General features: G+C 45.8%; 1 protein-coding gene across 1 annotated transcript in view; it reads right to left on the bottom strand.

Annotated features, from left to right (window-relative positions):
* Positions 1 to 12,396, bottom strand: part of Cryl1 (crystallin, lambda 1) — a 118,955-nt gene extending 106,559 nt beyond the window's left edge. The window contains exon 1 of the mRNA NM_175757.3: positions 12,293 to 12,396. Coding sequence (NP_786933.1) covers positions 12,293 to 12,333 — 41 coding nt within the window. The 5' untranslated portion in view covers positions 12,334 to 12,396. The remainder of the gene's footprint in view (positions 1 to 12,292) is intronic.
* Between the last annotated feature and the right edge of the window lie 3,484 nt (positions 12,397 to 15,880).

Consider the following 15,880-nt stretch of genomic DNA (forward strand, 5'->3'; position numbering starts at 1 on the left):
AAGGCTGCATGCACGAAGCCAGGCACGCTCCTGTCAGTTATTTTCAGTCCATATTTGGTTAAATCCCCAGATATGGATCCCAAGGACACAGAAGTGTCAAGACAGTCTCCTCAAGGGACAGATTCTAGGCAAGCTCCATTGTGGATGATCTTTCATGTGTGGGCCTGCATGAGAGAAGCTGACAATGCCTGAAAGAGAAGGACCTGCCCAAGCAGGACCTTGCTCCTTCTTAATCCCAAGGACTGGGAAGTTCACTGGATGGCACCTGGATCTTTCTGGTACTTATCTCAGCATGCGGATAACGTTTCTGTTAACTTTGTGCAGGGAAGCAGGGGAAAAGTGGAAAGACTGTTTTAGCTTGTTTGAAGGGGTGAACTCCATGCTCTGGGAACCTTTGTAATCTTGGCACAATGTACAGTAGAGCCTGATAAGTGTTTGTTGTTGACAACAAGGACAAAAAGCTGACATACGCTAGTGACAAACTCTGGATAAAGGTCAGTGGCACTTCCTATGGGGTTAACACAAGAGCAACAGCAGATTGCTGGAAATACACAGAGTGCCTGCAATGCCAGCTGTGTGCTAGGCACCATTCCAGCTCCTGAGCTTACAGTGGGCTGAAGACGGCCAACTAACGGAAGTGCTGAGAAAGAGGAAGTAGCTGGAAGAAGGACCTTGAGTAGGAAGTGGTCGGGACAGGGAGACAGTGGAATCTGAAAGCACCATCAGCCACGACGAGGGAGTTGCTGGAGGCAAGGACCAAACCTGAAGGTGTGTGGAAGAGTTGGAGAGTGTTTGCAGGTCCAGGTGGACAGGTCGGCACCACTAGCACAGAGGTGTTAGGAAAGAGAGGCAGAGGATGAGGGCAGAGAGTGGAGGGCAGAGGGGTGATCTCATTACATACAGAGTGCCTCAGAGGTCACAGCAGACTCTAAGCTTTTAATCTGGGTGTGATGGGTAGCTAATGAAAGGTTTTAGATTACAGACATGAACGGACTGGTTTTAACCATTTAAAAGGAGCAATCTGGATCTGGGCATGGTTGACGCATACCAGCACTGGGGAGGCTGTCAAAAGGAATTTGATTTTAAAGGTATTCTTTGTTATACAGGAAGATCCTGCGGCACTCCATCCCTCCCCCCACCCCCTCTGTCTCTGTCTCTTCTCTCTGTCTCTCTGTCTCTCTGTCTCTCTGTCTCTCTGTCTCTCTGTCTCTCTGTCTCTCTGTCTCTCTGTCTCTCTCACACACACACACACATATGCTAGGCAGCAACTGCAGCTCCCAGTCAGCACTGAGATCACCGTGGACACTAGACGCTCCGCTGTGTGCTAGGACCATAAACTGGGATTTGTAGATGGATCGCTGTATTTAGGGCATTTTCCACTCCCGACATTTCACCTTAAGATGGGTTTATCAACATAGCCCTGTCACAGTCATGAAATGTCTGTACTTGGGCAAACACGGGAGTAAAGAGTGCAGAGGCTGTGACAGGACATGGTGGTAAGTGGACAAGGGTGGCAGAAGGAAGAAAAGTGGACAACTGGGTTCTTGATTTATGTCTTAATAATTGCTGGTGACCCATATAGTGTGGGGGGAAAAGAACCAATGCCAAATTATGTTCCAAGAAAGAGTGAAATGTCATTAACTCTGTAGGTGAAGACTTTAGGAAGTAATTAGGAGTTCGGTGCAGCATAGTTTCAAGCGGGGAGCAGACATTAAAGAGGTATAGGGCTAGCACACAACTGGATAGGAACTAGGGTCAGAGTCAAGGCCTGGCCTAAGATATCGATGTGGGCATTTCTGAGAATGAGACTGATGAGATCCCTGGGAAAGTGATGGGTGACCTAGAAGGCAAAGGTTTGGGCTTCGGGACAGTTCAACTTTCTCTCTTTCTTTTTTGTTCTTGTTTGTTTGTTGAGATAGGGTCTCATGATCCCTGGCTGGCCTGGTTATGTAACCAGCAGAATGTTCCAACAGTGGTAGGGAAGTGCTGGCCTGGCCAGATAACTCGGCAAGTACAAGTGGTTATACACATACCTGCCCACCTGAGCTCAGTCCTAGATCCCTTAAGGTGGCAGAAGAGGACTGACTGCTGAGAACTGTCTGACAACCACATATGCCCTGTAGCATGAGCAAGTGCTCTAGATAGCCGGATGGATGGATGATAGATAATAAACAGATGATAGATGATGGATAGATAATAGTAAGATATATACATGATGGATAGATAGATAATGAATATATAGATGATAGATATATAGATAGTAATAGATGTATAGAGAGATGAAAACCAAAGGAGAAGACAGCACATCTGTGTTCACGAGCCACTGGTCAGGTTCAGATTTGGGCTGACACTCAAGTCATTGGGTTTAGCTGGATAAATGGGGATGTGGATCAAGGCAAGGGCAGTCTTAGGGGTCTGGTGTCTGTCTTGATCTCCTGTAATGGGATCTGATGCCCTCTTCTGGTGGCATCACCAGACACTAAGACACTAAGACAGTCTTAGGAGTCTGCCAGGGACGGGCAAGGCAAAAGGAGCCTCTGGATATAACAACCAGTCTCTCAGGAACGGAAGGGATAGGTGGGTATATATCTGGCAGTGTCTCAGCTGTGGGAGGTCTGACTCCATGCTCTACATTATCAGAATCATCTATAATTAAGATAAGATGTGTTGTATTGTATATATACAAAGTTTAATCAAACTCATAGAGCTCTAGAAGGGCAATGAGCAACATGTTAGACTTTAGCCATGTGTAGCTGTTAAAACTTAGATTACAGTCAAGTAAATGTTAAAGTTCCGTTGGTGAGCAGAATGGAACACAGTTCAAGTATTCAATGTCCACGTCTACCAGATTGGACAGCATGATTGGACAGACGACTCTCCACAGGTCAGACATTGGGAGAACTTGCATCTGTTCTGAACACTTCCTTGGTCATTGCTCCCTAAACAGTAAGCAAGCATTTACATGCCATGTACGCTATAATGAGTAAGGCATAAAGATGGGGAAAATTGGGGGGACATGGGAAGGGAATGGACTCCTTGACCAGAATCTGGCTTCAGTCTTTCACCAGCTATGAGTCAACAGTAACAACATCTGCTGTGAAGCTTCTTTGCGTACAGACAATATTCCTTTTTTCTTTCTTTTTTTAAAGATTTGTTTAATACAAGTACACGGTCACTGTCTTCAGATGCACCAGAAGAGGGCATCAGATCCCATTACAGACAGTTGTGAGCCACCATGTGTTGCTGGGAATTGAACTCGGACCTCTAAAAGAGCAGCCAGTGCTTTTAGTCATCTCTCCAGTCCCCAAAATATTCCTTTTATACAAAGGTTTCTTAAGAAGAATGTTAAAACAGCAAAAAGCATATTTAAGGACTAAGAGTATACGGTCTTACTCCCACATGTAAAATATAAATGTCTGGGAATGTCAAAAGTCAGTATAAAGCACGCATTAGCTCTCAGCTCTTGTGGCCTATAGTTTTAATTTATTAGCTGTAATTCTTTCTAATGTACCTCAGAAACTTCCCTGTGATCTCACTGAACTTCATTAGCAACCCTTTGAGATGTATTTTCCGAAGCCACCAAAATCTTTTTTTATATAATAAAATAAAATATAATAAGATAAAGCATATCAGAATTGTATAAAACAAACAGAAGGAAATGAGCCACAGGCAAAGCACAGACCCCCTTGTTCCCACACAAACACTAAATATATACACAGAGGCCCTGGGCATGTGGCCTCAGTCTCTGTGAGTTCACGTGAGCTTTGATCATGTCTGTTTAGGAGCCCTTGTTCTCAATGTCCTCCATCCCCTCCGTCTCTTACACTCTTTCTGCCTCCTCTTCTGCGGGATTCCCTTAGTCTTGAGGGGAAAGATTTGATGATGACATCTTGTTTAGCGTCGAGTGTCCCCAGGTCTCTCACTCTCTGCACGTCTGGCTGTAGGTCCCTATACTTGTTCCCATCTGCTGCCGGGGGAAGTCAGAAGCCACCAAAATCTCACATGTGGTTATTATAAAGACATGTAAGCACCCCTTTCTTTTCAGAAGCTCACCTCATGTACTTTTCCTAGGCCTTAACTCTATATTAAAATCTCGCTTAATAAATTCCAACTCTGCTTCTTACTAACTGGCCACAAAATTCTTTTCTGCAGCAAAGTCAAGAATCCCAAGCTTTACAATAATAGAAGTTTCTAGAAAAGCTTCCTCAGCTATGTCTCTAGCCCATTAGTTGTCTGGCAATGACTAAAGTATGAAGCGCATAGGTTCTATGCAAATACTCCATGTAAGAAATTTGAGCATCAGATGCTTGGTATCCTGTGAGGCAGGGTAGTTACCAGTTGGGATCAACCATGTAGAGAACATCTCATCTTTGTGCAAAGTTCTGTTCGACTGAGTTGTTCTAAAACATAAAAAAAAAAAAAGGAAACCCATTCAATGGCAAGCCACGCTTTGAAGAGAAGGGTCTTAGGCTGAAGATTTATTTCTCTTCTTTAAATAGGCCTCCTACCTGTAACCCAGCCCTCTCAAAGGCCTTTAGCTAATGGCTGGCCAGTTGAGGGCTGTTTTGAATGTCCACTGACATATAAACAGAAAGTCTTAAACTGTTGAACAGTTATGTTATGTTTATCAGAACGGTGACTTATTTAACCACAAAAGAAGCCTCAGATGTGGTCTACCTCCTGGCTGTAGTGCCACTGTGGGGATTCCAGTAATGAAATCACTCTGTGATAACTCAACCCAAGCTGGCCTGGAACTCTCTATCTGGTCCAAGCCACGTTTCAACTCTTGATCCTCCTGACTGCTAAAATTTCAGGAGTAACCCACCAGACCTGGTGGGTTTAAAAAACAAACAACAAACCAACAGAAGCCAAGAACTTATCAGAGCTTAGATATGGTATTGCATGCCTAAAACTCTAGTCCTCGGTCCCCAGCTCCGAAAAAAAGAACCAAAAAAAAAAAAAAAAAAAAAAAAAAAAACAAAACTCTAGTCCTTAGGAAGTAGCAGATAGAGTCAGGAGGCTTAGAAGTCCAAGGGCAGCCGAACCTACAGAAGATACAGTCTCAAAAAGAAAAAAAAAACTGATGAAAGGGTAAAAAAGGAAAGAAAAAGAAAAGGGAAAATTTCCCCTTCATGTTTAAATTTAGGAAGACCCTGTCGAGTACCCATCCAATCTGTACCTCGCCCAATGCTGATCAAACTACAACCATAGCGTGGTGTGGCCTCAGACTCCTGTGCTGACACACTGTGACAATGAGGACGGACAGAGGAATGGTGGGCTGCAGACACAGGCAGAGGAACCGGTCGTGCTGCCAGCTACACACATACAGAAGGGGGTGTTCTCTCCCTGGATCTATAAAAGTAAAGGTCAAAGACTAAGAGAGAGGAGGCCACTGTCCAGCAAACTCCTTCAGCCTGGACTGCATTTCAAAGCTGTTGGGAGGGGGCTGGTCCTGTTCGATGTTGTTAATTATCTCTGCTGGCCAGTGCTGAGGAGCAAACACAAGGCTCCCTGTACACTGGGCAATTGCTGTACCTGTTGCTGAACCACTTCTCCGACACAACAAGAACTGCTTTTGTTGTTTGTGTTTATTTTGTTTAGCCCACAATCTCACGTTCTGCTGAAGCATTATGGGTGTTGGGATTAAGAGGGTGCACTACAGTGCCTCACTTAACAACATTCATATTTATTTTTTATTATTATATTTTATGTGTTTGGGTGTGTGTGTGTGTGTGTGTGTGTGTGTGTGTGTGTGTACGTGCATGCATGCATGTGCAAGTGTGTGAAGTGTCTGAGGAGGCCAGAGGCGGGCTCTGGACTCTCTGGAACTGGAATTACAGGTGTTTGTGAGCCACCATGTTCGTCCTGGGAATTGAACCCCAAGCCCTCTGGGAAAGCAAACAGTGTTCTTAATAATCTGAACCATCTCCCCAGTCCTCTTCCATTTCTTTGAGGCAACTACTACAACATTCAGTTTCTTGGCACGGCTTGCATTTGTAGCACACAATGACCCTAGTCATTCCAACGGCACCCGTGGCTGGGAAGCTCCTGCCTGTCCTCTCTGCTTTGTCATCCCGATTGCTATGTAATTAACGACCTCCCTGTCCGTAAGGGTTCTACCACCCTCTAACTCTAACTGAACCTCGGAGACACCTGGAATCCATACGACAAGAGCCCAGAGAGGAAGAAATGCAAGTCCTTCCCATTTGATGCATCTTAAAGTTTCAAAATTCCTAAATCTATCACAAAAGTTACCTTGGGACACAGCAGGAAAGCATCAGGGAAGACTCGAGTGGCAAAGTCGGTCCTATTATAGCTTTACCACTAATGCCTGCCAGATTTGAATAGTCACTCTGGATCGGTTTTATTATTTTATATATTTATTCATTCTTTCTTTCTTCTTTTCCTTTCTTTCTTTCCTTCTTCTTTTCCTTTCTTTCTTTCCTTCTTCTTTTCCTTTCTTTCTTTCTTTCTTCTTAAAGATGTGTCTTATGCAGTCATGGATGGCTTCAAATTTAACAGCAATCCTTCTGCCTCAGCCTCCTGGGTGCTAGGATTTCAGGCACCACCAAGCCCGTCTCTAGCTACTTTTAAATTTCTCTGTCTGTTTACAGCTACCTCTTGGTGAGGACAAGCTGCCCCTAAGCTCCTAATTTAACTGAGCTGCATGAAGTTGGCTATTATTAAATGTTTCCTAGGAGGGGCGCATTAGCGCTGTCACTGACTCAGAGGCAGAGCTTGTGTATCTCTATGGCTGGTCCACTGTGTGTGGAAGAATTAACAGACATTTTTCAGGGAGTACTCGGGACAACACTTTGAAGAAAATAATCTGTCTCAAAGAGTTTTATATTTAAAAAAAAAATGCGGGGTTGGGGATTTGGCTCAGTGGCAGAGCGCTTGCCTAGGAAGCACAAGGCCCTGGGTTCGGTCCCCAGCTCCAGAAAAAAAGAACCAAAAAAAAAAAAAATGCAACTTAAGAGCCCCCACTCCATATTAGCGCAAGAGCTCGGCATACCCACGATACAACTCACAGACCACATGAAGCTCAAGAAGAAGGAAGAAGAGAGAATGGATGCTTCAGACCTACTTAGAATGGGGAGCAAAATAATCTGGAAATGCAGGGACCAAGAGTGGAGCAGAGCCTGAAGGAAAGGCCATCCAGAGACTGCTCCACCTAGGAATCCATCCCATCAGCAGACACCAAACCCCCTCACTATTGCTGATGCCAAGAACCACTTGCTGACATGATCCTGGTATGGCTGTCCCCTGAGAGGCTCTGCCACTGCCTGACCAATTCGGATGCGGATGCTCGAAGCCAACTATCGAACTGAGCATGGGGACCCCAGTGGAAGAGTTAGGGGAAGGACTAAAGGAGCTGAAGGGGACTGCAACCCCATAGGAAGAACAACAGTATCAACTCACCAGACCCCCACCCGAGAGCTCCCAGGGACTAAACCACCAACCAAAGAGTACACATGGAGTGAACCATGGCTCCAGCCGCATATGTAGCAGAGCATGGCCTTATCTGGCACCAATGAGGAAAGGCCCTCGGTCCTAAGAAGCTCAATGCCCCAGTGCTAGGGCAGTGAGTCAGGAGTGGGTAGACGGGTTGGGGGATCACCCTCATAGAGGCAGGGGGAGGGGGAAGAAAGTGGAGGGGGTGGTTGTGGAGGGGAAACCAGGGAGATAACATTTGAAATGTGAATAAAATAACCGATAGAAAACCCTTAAAAAAAGATCCCCCCAACTCCTACTGAGGACTTGTTGATTGTTGGTGGCTTCTGGCAGAGGGAAAAGTCAGTTTTCTTTAGATGTAAGGCCCCTGGGACGTTAACTACCTGCTCATGGATGGTTTCATACCCATGAGTATATATGAGCAGTCCAAAAAGTCACAATATTGGGAGGTATGAGTAGAGGGTAAATATGATCAAAATACATTTTATCAAATTCTTAAATAATCCATAAAATGTTATATTAAAATTACAATTGCCCCAAAGCAAAATTCTGGAATCTTATTAAAGAGGAAGATTCTAGAGTATAAATTTCCTGTTTAATATTGTACTGGCTAGTTTTATGTCAACTTGACACAAGCTGGAGTCATCAGAGAGGGAGCCTCAACTGAGAAAATATCTCCAGAAGACCTGGCTGTAGGCCAGCTTGTGGGTCATTTTCTTAACTGATGAATGATATAGGAAGGCCCAGTCCATTATGGGCGGGGCCATCCCTGGGCTGGTGGTCCTGGGTTGAATAAGAAAGCAGGCTGAGCAAACCATAAGGAGCAAGCCAGAAAGCAGCACCCCTCCATGGCCTCTGCATCAGCTCCTGCCTCCAGGTTCCTGCCCTGTTTGAGTTCCTTCCTTGACTTCCCTCAGTGATGGGCTACCACCTAGAAGTGTAAACAGAAATGAACCCTTTCCTCCCCAAGTTGCCTTAGTTATGGTTTCTTCACAGTAATAGAAACCCTAATGAAGACAAATATCAAACAACATCCTCCAAGGCCTTCACGTATGTGGGGTGATCTCTATGGGAAACATTTAAACATCTGTCGCCTGGGACCAGGGAGAGTAGATATGGATTAAAGTGTAAATGTGGGCAGCACAGTATCAGCACGTGGGGGAAGCTTCCAGGAGCAAAATTTATCTTAGAGAAGACCAACCCCGAGCTGAGAACTAAATCCTACCTCTGGTGAAAAGAGGGTACAAGAAAAGGCAAATCCAGCACCAGGAGATGCAGTGCTTTAAACCCTGCCCTCCGTGCTCACACCCATCCCACCACACCCCACACTCTCCCCAGATAGCTGCCCTAAACAAGCTCGAGTCTAGGTTTACCAACACAGAACAGTGTGCAAATGACCTCAGCACTGCGATCCCGGTTGTGTAAAGTTCATGTGACGAAGTGACAGCCTGGGAACACCACTCAATGCCCATCTGCCCACATCTCTATTCCAGTTACCAGAGTTGTCACTTCCTGGTTCTCCGTCTTTCGATCCTACAGCCTCAGACCACTGACTTTGGTTATTTTGGATTTTTTTCCCCTCCATCCTTAATTCCCAAAAGTCTACTCTTTCCTGCCATTTTAAAACAGCCTGCCCAGAAGCTCATAGCGTTAAATGGTCCTAAGGAAAAGTCGCCTTGGTAGCAAGAGCAACAGAAAACAATTAAATCGAGGCCAAATTTCCAGATGGGTATGTTCTGTAATCCCAACACTGAGGGGGCTTTGGGGAAGAGACTGAGGCAGAAGGACAAGAAGTTCAAGGTCATCGTCATGGACACGGGAGTGAGTCCTAGAACAGTAACTTTTATTCCCTGCTGTAATTGTCTCCGAGGTTTACTACCTCCATCTGCTAACCTTGGACTAGTCCTGGAAGCTTCTAGCTACTCCAGGCCTAGAAAGTTTCCAGCCTCTGAGACTTACTGCTGAACAAGCTCACCCCTTCCTAGTTCTTTCTGAGCTCTGATTAGCTGGTTCAACTCAGCTGTTCTAGCTCAAACTCCTCTCAGGGCTGACTGATTCCATCTGGCTTCTCTCTCAGTTTCTCCTTAATTACTCTGCTTGGCCTTCAGCTGACTCGGGCAATCTGTTCTAATCTGACTCATTCTGTCTTCATCTATATCTAGCTTGTTCTCTCTTCAAACTTTTTGTTTTTAAACTCTCTTCCTAAAACTGCCTCCTCCCTCTTTGACACTGCCCCTCCAGTGGCTTCCCTTTCCTTTCTCAGGAGAGTTTGAGCATATCCTAGTCTGTCAGACCTTTCTCTGATCCATCACTGTCTGCCACTCAATTAGACATCGATTTCAAACATGGGTGCCTCCTTCTATAACTACTTTACCTCTGTTATTCGGGGTTAAAGGCATGTAGTGTGACAGGGTGTGACTGTATCCTATCTAGAGGGACTAAAGGTGTGTGCTAAGGCTGGACCACACCACAACTAGAAACAGCTTTTTTTCAGTAAATAACACAACCTTGGCATTCACAGTAAGATTAAACATCCTGCATCAGGGTCCAGCTTGGGCTAAATGAACTTGGCCCCCCACCACACACCATATGGCACATATTCACAGTTCTAGCACTTACAGGGCTGAGGCAGGAGAACCATGAGATCAGGGCCAGCCTAGGCTACATAGTAAGATCCTAGATCAGATAGGGTAAAAAGGACATAGGGTATAGGTCAATAAAGAACTTACCCACACTCGTAGGGTCCCGAGTTTAATCCCCACGCTTCAAGGAAAAGGGAAAGAAAGGGAGGAAGGGGCAGGATAGAGGAAGGAAAGAGAAAGGGAAGCCCAGGGAGAGGCCTGGGGTGTAAAGGTTCTTACCATGCAAACCTAGGGACCCAATCTGGGTTTAACCCCAGACCCCACATAAGGGTATGGGGAAAACCAACTCCACAGAGTTGTTCTTTGATCTCTACTCAGACTACATACATTATGTACATACATACCTACCTACACACACCTACACACACACACACACACACACACACACACACACATATTTTTTTAAAAACTTATCTAACTTCTTTCAAAGGAAAACAGTGGATCACTGCCAGGTCTATTTCTGTGTTGTTTTTGGTTTTGTTTGAGACTTTTGCCCAGGTTGGCCTGGAACTTGAGATCATCATGTCTCCACCTCCCTAGGGCTACAGGTGTGCAGCCTTGCCAAGCGCTTTGTCCAGGTATTAAGGAATTGATTTACATTCTGGGCACCATCTGTTTAATGGATGTTCCTGTGAGTCACCCATGGGGCCCTGAAAGATAGAGACGGTGAGTGGTAGAGAGGACAGAAATAAAGTTGCTAGAGAGGAGAGAGATGGTACAAGATTGGAGATATAATATAGATAGGTAGATGAATGATTGACAGCTGGACAGGCAGGTGAGGAAGAAGGATGGGGGAGGGGAGTAAGCAGAAAACAGAGCTTTCACATTAGAAGACAATGGTCCCAGGTCATCCTGTGGTCCTTAAGATGTTCCAGCCCCCTCTACTTCCCTGTGCATGAACTCAGAAATAACTTTCTGTTGAGTCTCTCTCCTTGGGAGACTATGAACCACCCACAGCCAGATGAACGCAGAATTCAGTCAAAATCCCACTTGACGCCTGTCAGGTGCAGGCAGAGAACTACTTCCCAACAGAGATCTGCAAAACCTAGCCCTTGACACCAGTGGCTCTCACAAAAGGCGAGGCAGCACAATTCACCACAGGGGCAAAGTGCACTTTTTGATATTTCTTGACCATTCAACCGCAGGCATCCACGGGAAAGGACAAAGGTACAGTTAATTCCACAGCTCTGTAAGAGAGAAAACAGCAACAGCATTCTGACACTTTCCTCCCAAGGCTTCTCAGGGAAAAAGCCTGAACTTGGGACTGGTCTGCAGGCAGGACAACAGGTAGCCAAAAGTGTGAGCAGGAACATGAATCCACTCCTTTAACAGCTACCAACCAATACTAGTTACTATGTGTTGCCACACGTTGATAGAATTTTGGACAGCTAGCACGTTGATAGAATTTTGGACAGCTAGCCAATGAAAGATGTTCTAAATGTCCTTATTTTAAAAACAAAAAAGCAATAAGGGGAGAAGGGGAAGCATGAGAGCAGAAATTGGTGTGTCAGATGAACTTGGGCTGTTAAAGTGACTCAGCCTCCCGCCTTGGCATTCACACAGGAAAGCGGGTGTCCTGAGAGGACAAGAGTTCTGCCTCCAGAGACCTATCAGCCTAGCCCAGTGGTGTATATGAACGAACCTCCTTGCCAACCCAGGTCAATACCCATCAGTTACTACTTGGGTAAATCTCTTGTCTGCGCTCTTAATAAGAATAAGCTGTTTTCAAGCTGGGCGTGGTGGCACACACACCAGCAACCCCAGTAATCAGGGGTATTTGGCAAGAAGATCAGGAGTTGAAGGATAGCCTCAGCTACCTAGAAACTTTGAGGCCAGGATGAGCTACATGAGACCCGCGTCTCAAAAGCATTAGAACAAATTTTCGCAGGTTTATCGCTAGAATTCGTGCTTGATGCCGGGCACCTCTGGTAGCCCTGCACCTCTGAGCTATCCAGTCTGCGCTGACAAAAGTGACCCCCACACCGACTTAAGGCTCTCCTCACTGCTCAGCCAAGCCAAGGCCACCACCTTATCTCCTGCCAGGCTACCTCCGGAGCCCAAGTGCGAAGCGCCTGGAGAAGCGAGGTACAACCTGATGCCCACCCGAGGCACCCACGGCCGCCCGCGGAAGGTCACTCGTTCCGGACGCTGCCAGGGCGCCAGCCATTGCAGCACGGCGCCACGGAGACCTTTACCTGCCTATGATCACCACCCCGCCCGCTGCTGGGGACGCCATGGCAGATCCGGGCCTGGCCGTACAGCTGCGCTAGCGGAGGGAGCCAGCAAAGCTGAGCGGGTGGCGGGCCAAGCTAAGGCTGGGTGCCTGGGTGGGCGTGCTCAAGCCTCGTGATGTAGCCCCATTGGCTGACAACCTCCGGGGAGGCGCCAAGGCGCAGGAGGGGCGGAGCCCTCGGGGAGAGGCGCCAGGATTGCCACTGGGAACGTGGGAACGTGGGAAGGTGGATGGAAGTAGGGAAGACCAGACACATCTGAGCTGAGCAGTTTCTACCAAAGGAAACCATTAAACCAGGAGCGGATACTGCCAGGTTGACCCAAAGCTTCATCCCAGAGACACTTTCAAGAAAATGTTCCTTTAAAGACGTTAGCACCAGTTTATCACTTTAAGGACTTTTGTTTCACAGTTTATCTTCTATTCTGCACTGGAAATCCAGGTCTGGTGAGATACCTACAGCCTGGCTTCACTGATGTGAATGGAGATCTGGGGACTTAGGGACAGCTACAAAGGGAAACTCCGGATATGTCACTCTGAGAAACGGAAGGACGCGTTTGAATTCCTTGTAGCGAACCTACAGCTTCTGTGTGCCTTACTTCCTCCTTGCAGAGGCGTGCAGTGCCTAGTGTGTTAAGAAAAAAAAAAAAAAAGAAAAGAAAAGAAAGAAAGAAGAAGAAAGAAAAGCCAAACAGGGCGTGGTGGAACGCACCTGCTCTGTCAGAACCTAGGAGACTGAACCAGGAGTTCCGGCCGACCTTGGGCTACATTTAGAGACAGCAAAACAGTGTTGGAAAAAAAAAAAAAAGTCTAGTGCCCTGGCCCTGACACCTGGCTCATAATAGTTGAGACCAGAGAAGAGAGTAATCACACTGCATGGCACAAGTTCTGTGCCCACAATCAAATCGGAAGTGGAAACACTTCAAGGCTAGCAGTTTGGGAAAAGCTGAAAACAGAACACACTGACACTGACAGATTCAGGAGAGTAGACACTTGCCTTATCCCCCCCCCCCCCCTTGCTGGGGATACGGAAAAGAGAAGCCTCTGAGGAGGTCAGGCTTTTAAACAATTCCACAAATTATCAATAAACATTTGAAGATGCCAAGCCTCGTTTAAATGAGATGAAAAGTGACACAAGGAAAACACCTTTTACCCATCAAATCGGCCAGATTATACCGATGACCAGTCCCTCTCGGCAAGAGAGGTTGTGCTGACTGGTTTTGTGTCATCTTGACACAGCTGGAGTCAACAGAGAGGAAGGCGGCTCAGTTGAGGAATTGCCTCCATGAGATCCAGCTGTAAGGCACTTTCTCAATTAGTGATCAGTAAGGGAGGGCCCAGCCTATTTTGGGTGGTTCCATCCCTGGGCTGGTGGTCCTGGGTTCTATAAGAAAGCAGAGTGAGCATAGCCATGTTGAGCAAACCAGTAAGGAGCTTCCCATATGGTCCCTGCATCAGCTCCTGCTTTCAGGTTCCTGCCCTGCTTGAGTTCCTTTGGTGATGGACAGCAACTGGAAGAGTAAGCTGACTAACCCTTTCCTCCCCGACTTGCTTTTTGGTCATGGTGTTTTTGTTGAAGTAATAGAAACCCTAACTAAGACACAAATATACATTTTCTTACAAAACCTAAGGCAGCTTTAAACTGCCTCTTCCTTTCCGAAGAAGAGGGTCAAATGACTTAGGTTCTGAATGCTATCTTGTCCTAACTCTGTTTTGTGTCTGCCTAGATACCCCTCAGTCTTCAACCCCCCCACCAAAAGCCATATCTGCCTTGGCAACGCTTTTTTTATTTTTCTGTCCATGATCCTGACTATGATCCAGGCATATTAACCAAAATAATTAATGTTTGCACAAGCTAAAGTTAAAACAACTAAGAGGATATATAACTAAAATAGAATGTTCATGTAGTGTCTGAAAAACATTGCTGAGTTCTACAAGAGAACTTAGATGTTACTAGGACACCCCCAAATTCCTCACGGATGCGAACCCCACATCTAGCACTAATGCAGTTGTGGGTTTTGTTTTAAAAACATGTGCCCCTGAACTTGAACATCAAGAGACATTTTTGGAGTCATGAGGCCATGTTGGTCTAGCTATTAATAAAGGACTCGTGTGCTTATAATAGGTTTAATTAGCCTGGTTGCCCATAGCTACCTCTTAAGGATCACTTCGAGGTCACAGTAAGTCCTTTGGGAGAGCATCTGTCACAGCTCAGACTCCAAAACTTCCATCTCCTGATGCTAACAGTTTCTGAGACAGACACAAAAGATCTGGGGACCAGAGTAAGGACCATGCACTCCTCACTACTGGAGGCAGGTGCCCAGTACAAAGTTTTCTGTTTGGGCAAATGGAAGTTCCAAGCCGTTCCCCACTGCAAACAGCAGGTCCTCCTTGTGCCTGGGTTTTGGGGCTTCGAGGAGCCCTCTAATGAATGCCCAGTGGCATTCATTGCTAATCTCAGATAGGCAGGATGCTGGGGAAGGAGGATTGCTTGATTTCAGAAGTTCATGGCCAACCTAGACAACTAGGTAAGACCCTCTCTCTAATTAATTAATTAGAACTAAAAACAAAATCAAGAGAGCCCCTTGCAAATACCCTAACACTGGTCTGTCCTTACTATCATTCTAAGAAGCTTACCTCTTCATTTGTAGGTCTTTTCATCAATAAAATAATACAAAGTTCATTTGTTAGCTAGCAACTGGGTGAAAATCTTAGACCCTTGGTTATTAATACATTACATTGTTTAAAATGCAAGGGTCTTTTGTTGTTGTTTGTTTCTTTGTTTTGCCATGCTGGAGGTCAAACCAAGGCCTCATGACTGCTAGGCCAGTGCTGTACCATGGAGTTACTACCTCCCCGGTTTATATGAACCTTTGGGCTTAATTCTAATTCTAAAACCTGTTTTTACAAAAATAAGGAGAGAGGGGGAGATAGAGAAAGTAGTTTATTCCAGCATGGTTTTTAAATGAATATTCACTGATTTAAAATTGCTTTAAAGACAACATGATTCTCAGAGAACGTCGGCACATGGTGGGAAGGGACTCTCGTCACCCTAACCATGGCACACATGGCTCTGACAGGCCTTGCCCTTCTCCCTCATTCCCTATGCCTTGCTGAAAAATGTCAGATTACTTTCCTAAACTAGTATCTAGTCCCTTATTTGACCAATACCTCCTCCTGGGGCTGACCACTAAGGCCCAGCTATCAAATAATCAAAAGCACCCTTTGGCTCACCTAATTAACATAGCCAATTAAAATTAAACTCCTCATCCTATGGTGTTTCCCATTTTACCCCAATAAACCACCATTTGCCTATGGGCCATGTCTGTCTCCTCTCTATCCAAAGGCAATCCTTTGTCCCTTTAAGGCAAATAAATCAATTCCCCTTGTGCTGAGAACTTGGTCTTGGAGGTCCTGAGTGGAAACTTTTCCTTTCCCGGCAAAGTTAGAGAAACAAAGATTCAAGCATCTAAGTACCTTCAGGCACAGCAGGAAGATCACTCCAAAACAGAGAATGTAGCTATCTTAGAGCAAGAGTCGGTCTGGGTGACTT

Source organism: Rattus norvegicus, chromosome 15 (genome assembly GCF_021556685.1).
Source record: "Rattus norvegicus strain SHRSP/BbbUtx chromosome 15, alternate assembly SHRSP_T2T, whole genome shotgun sequence".
In the NCBI taxonomy this organism is placed as follows: domain Eukaryota; kingdom Metazoa; phylum Chordata; class Mammalia; order Rodentia; family Muridae; genus Rattus; species Rattus norvegicus.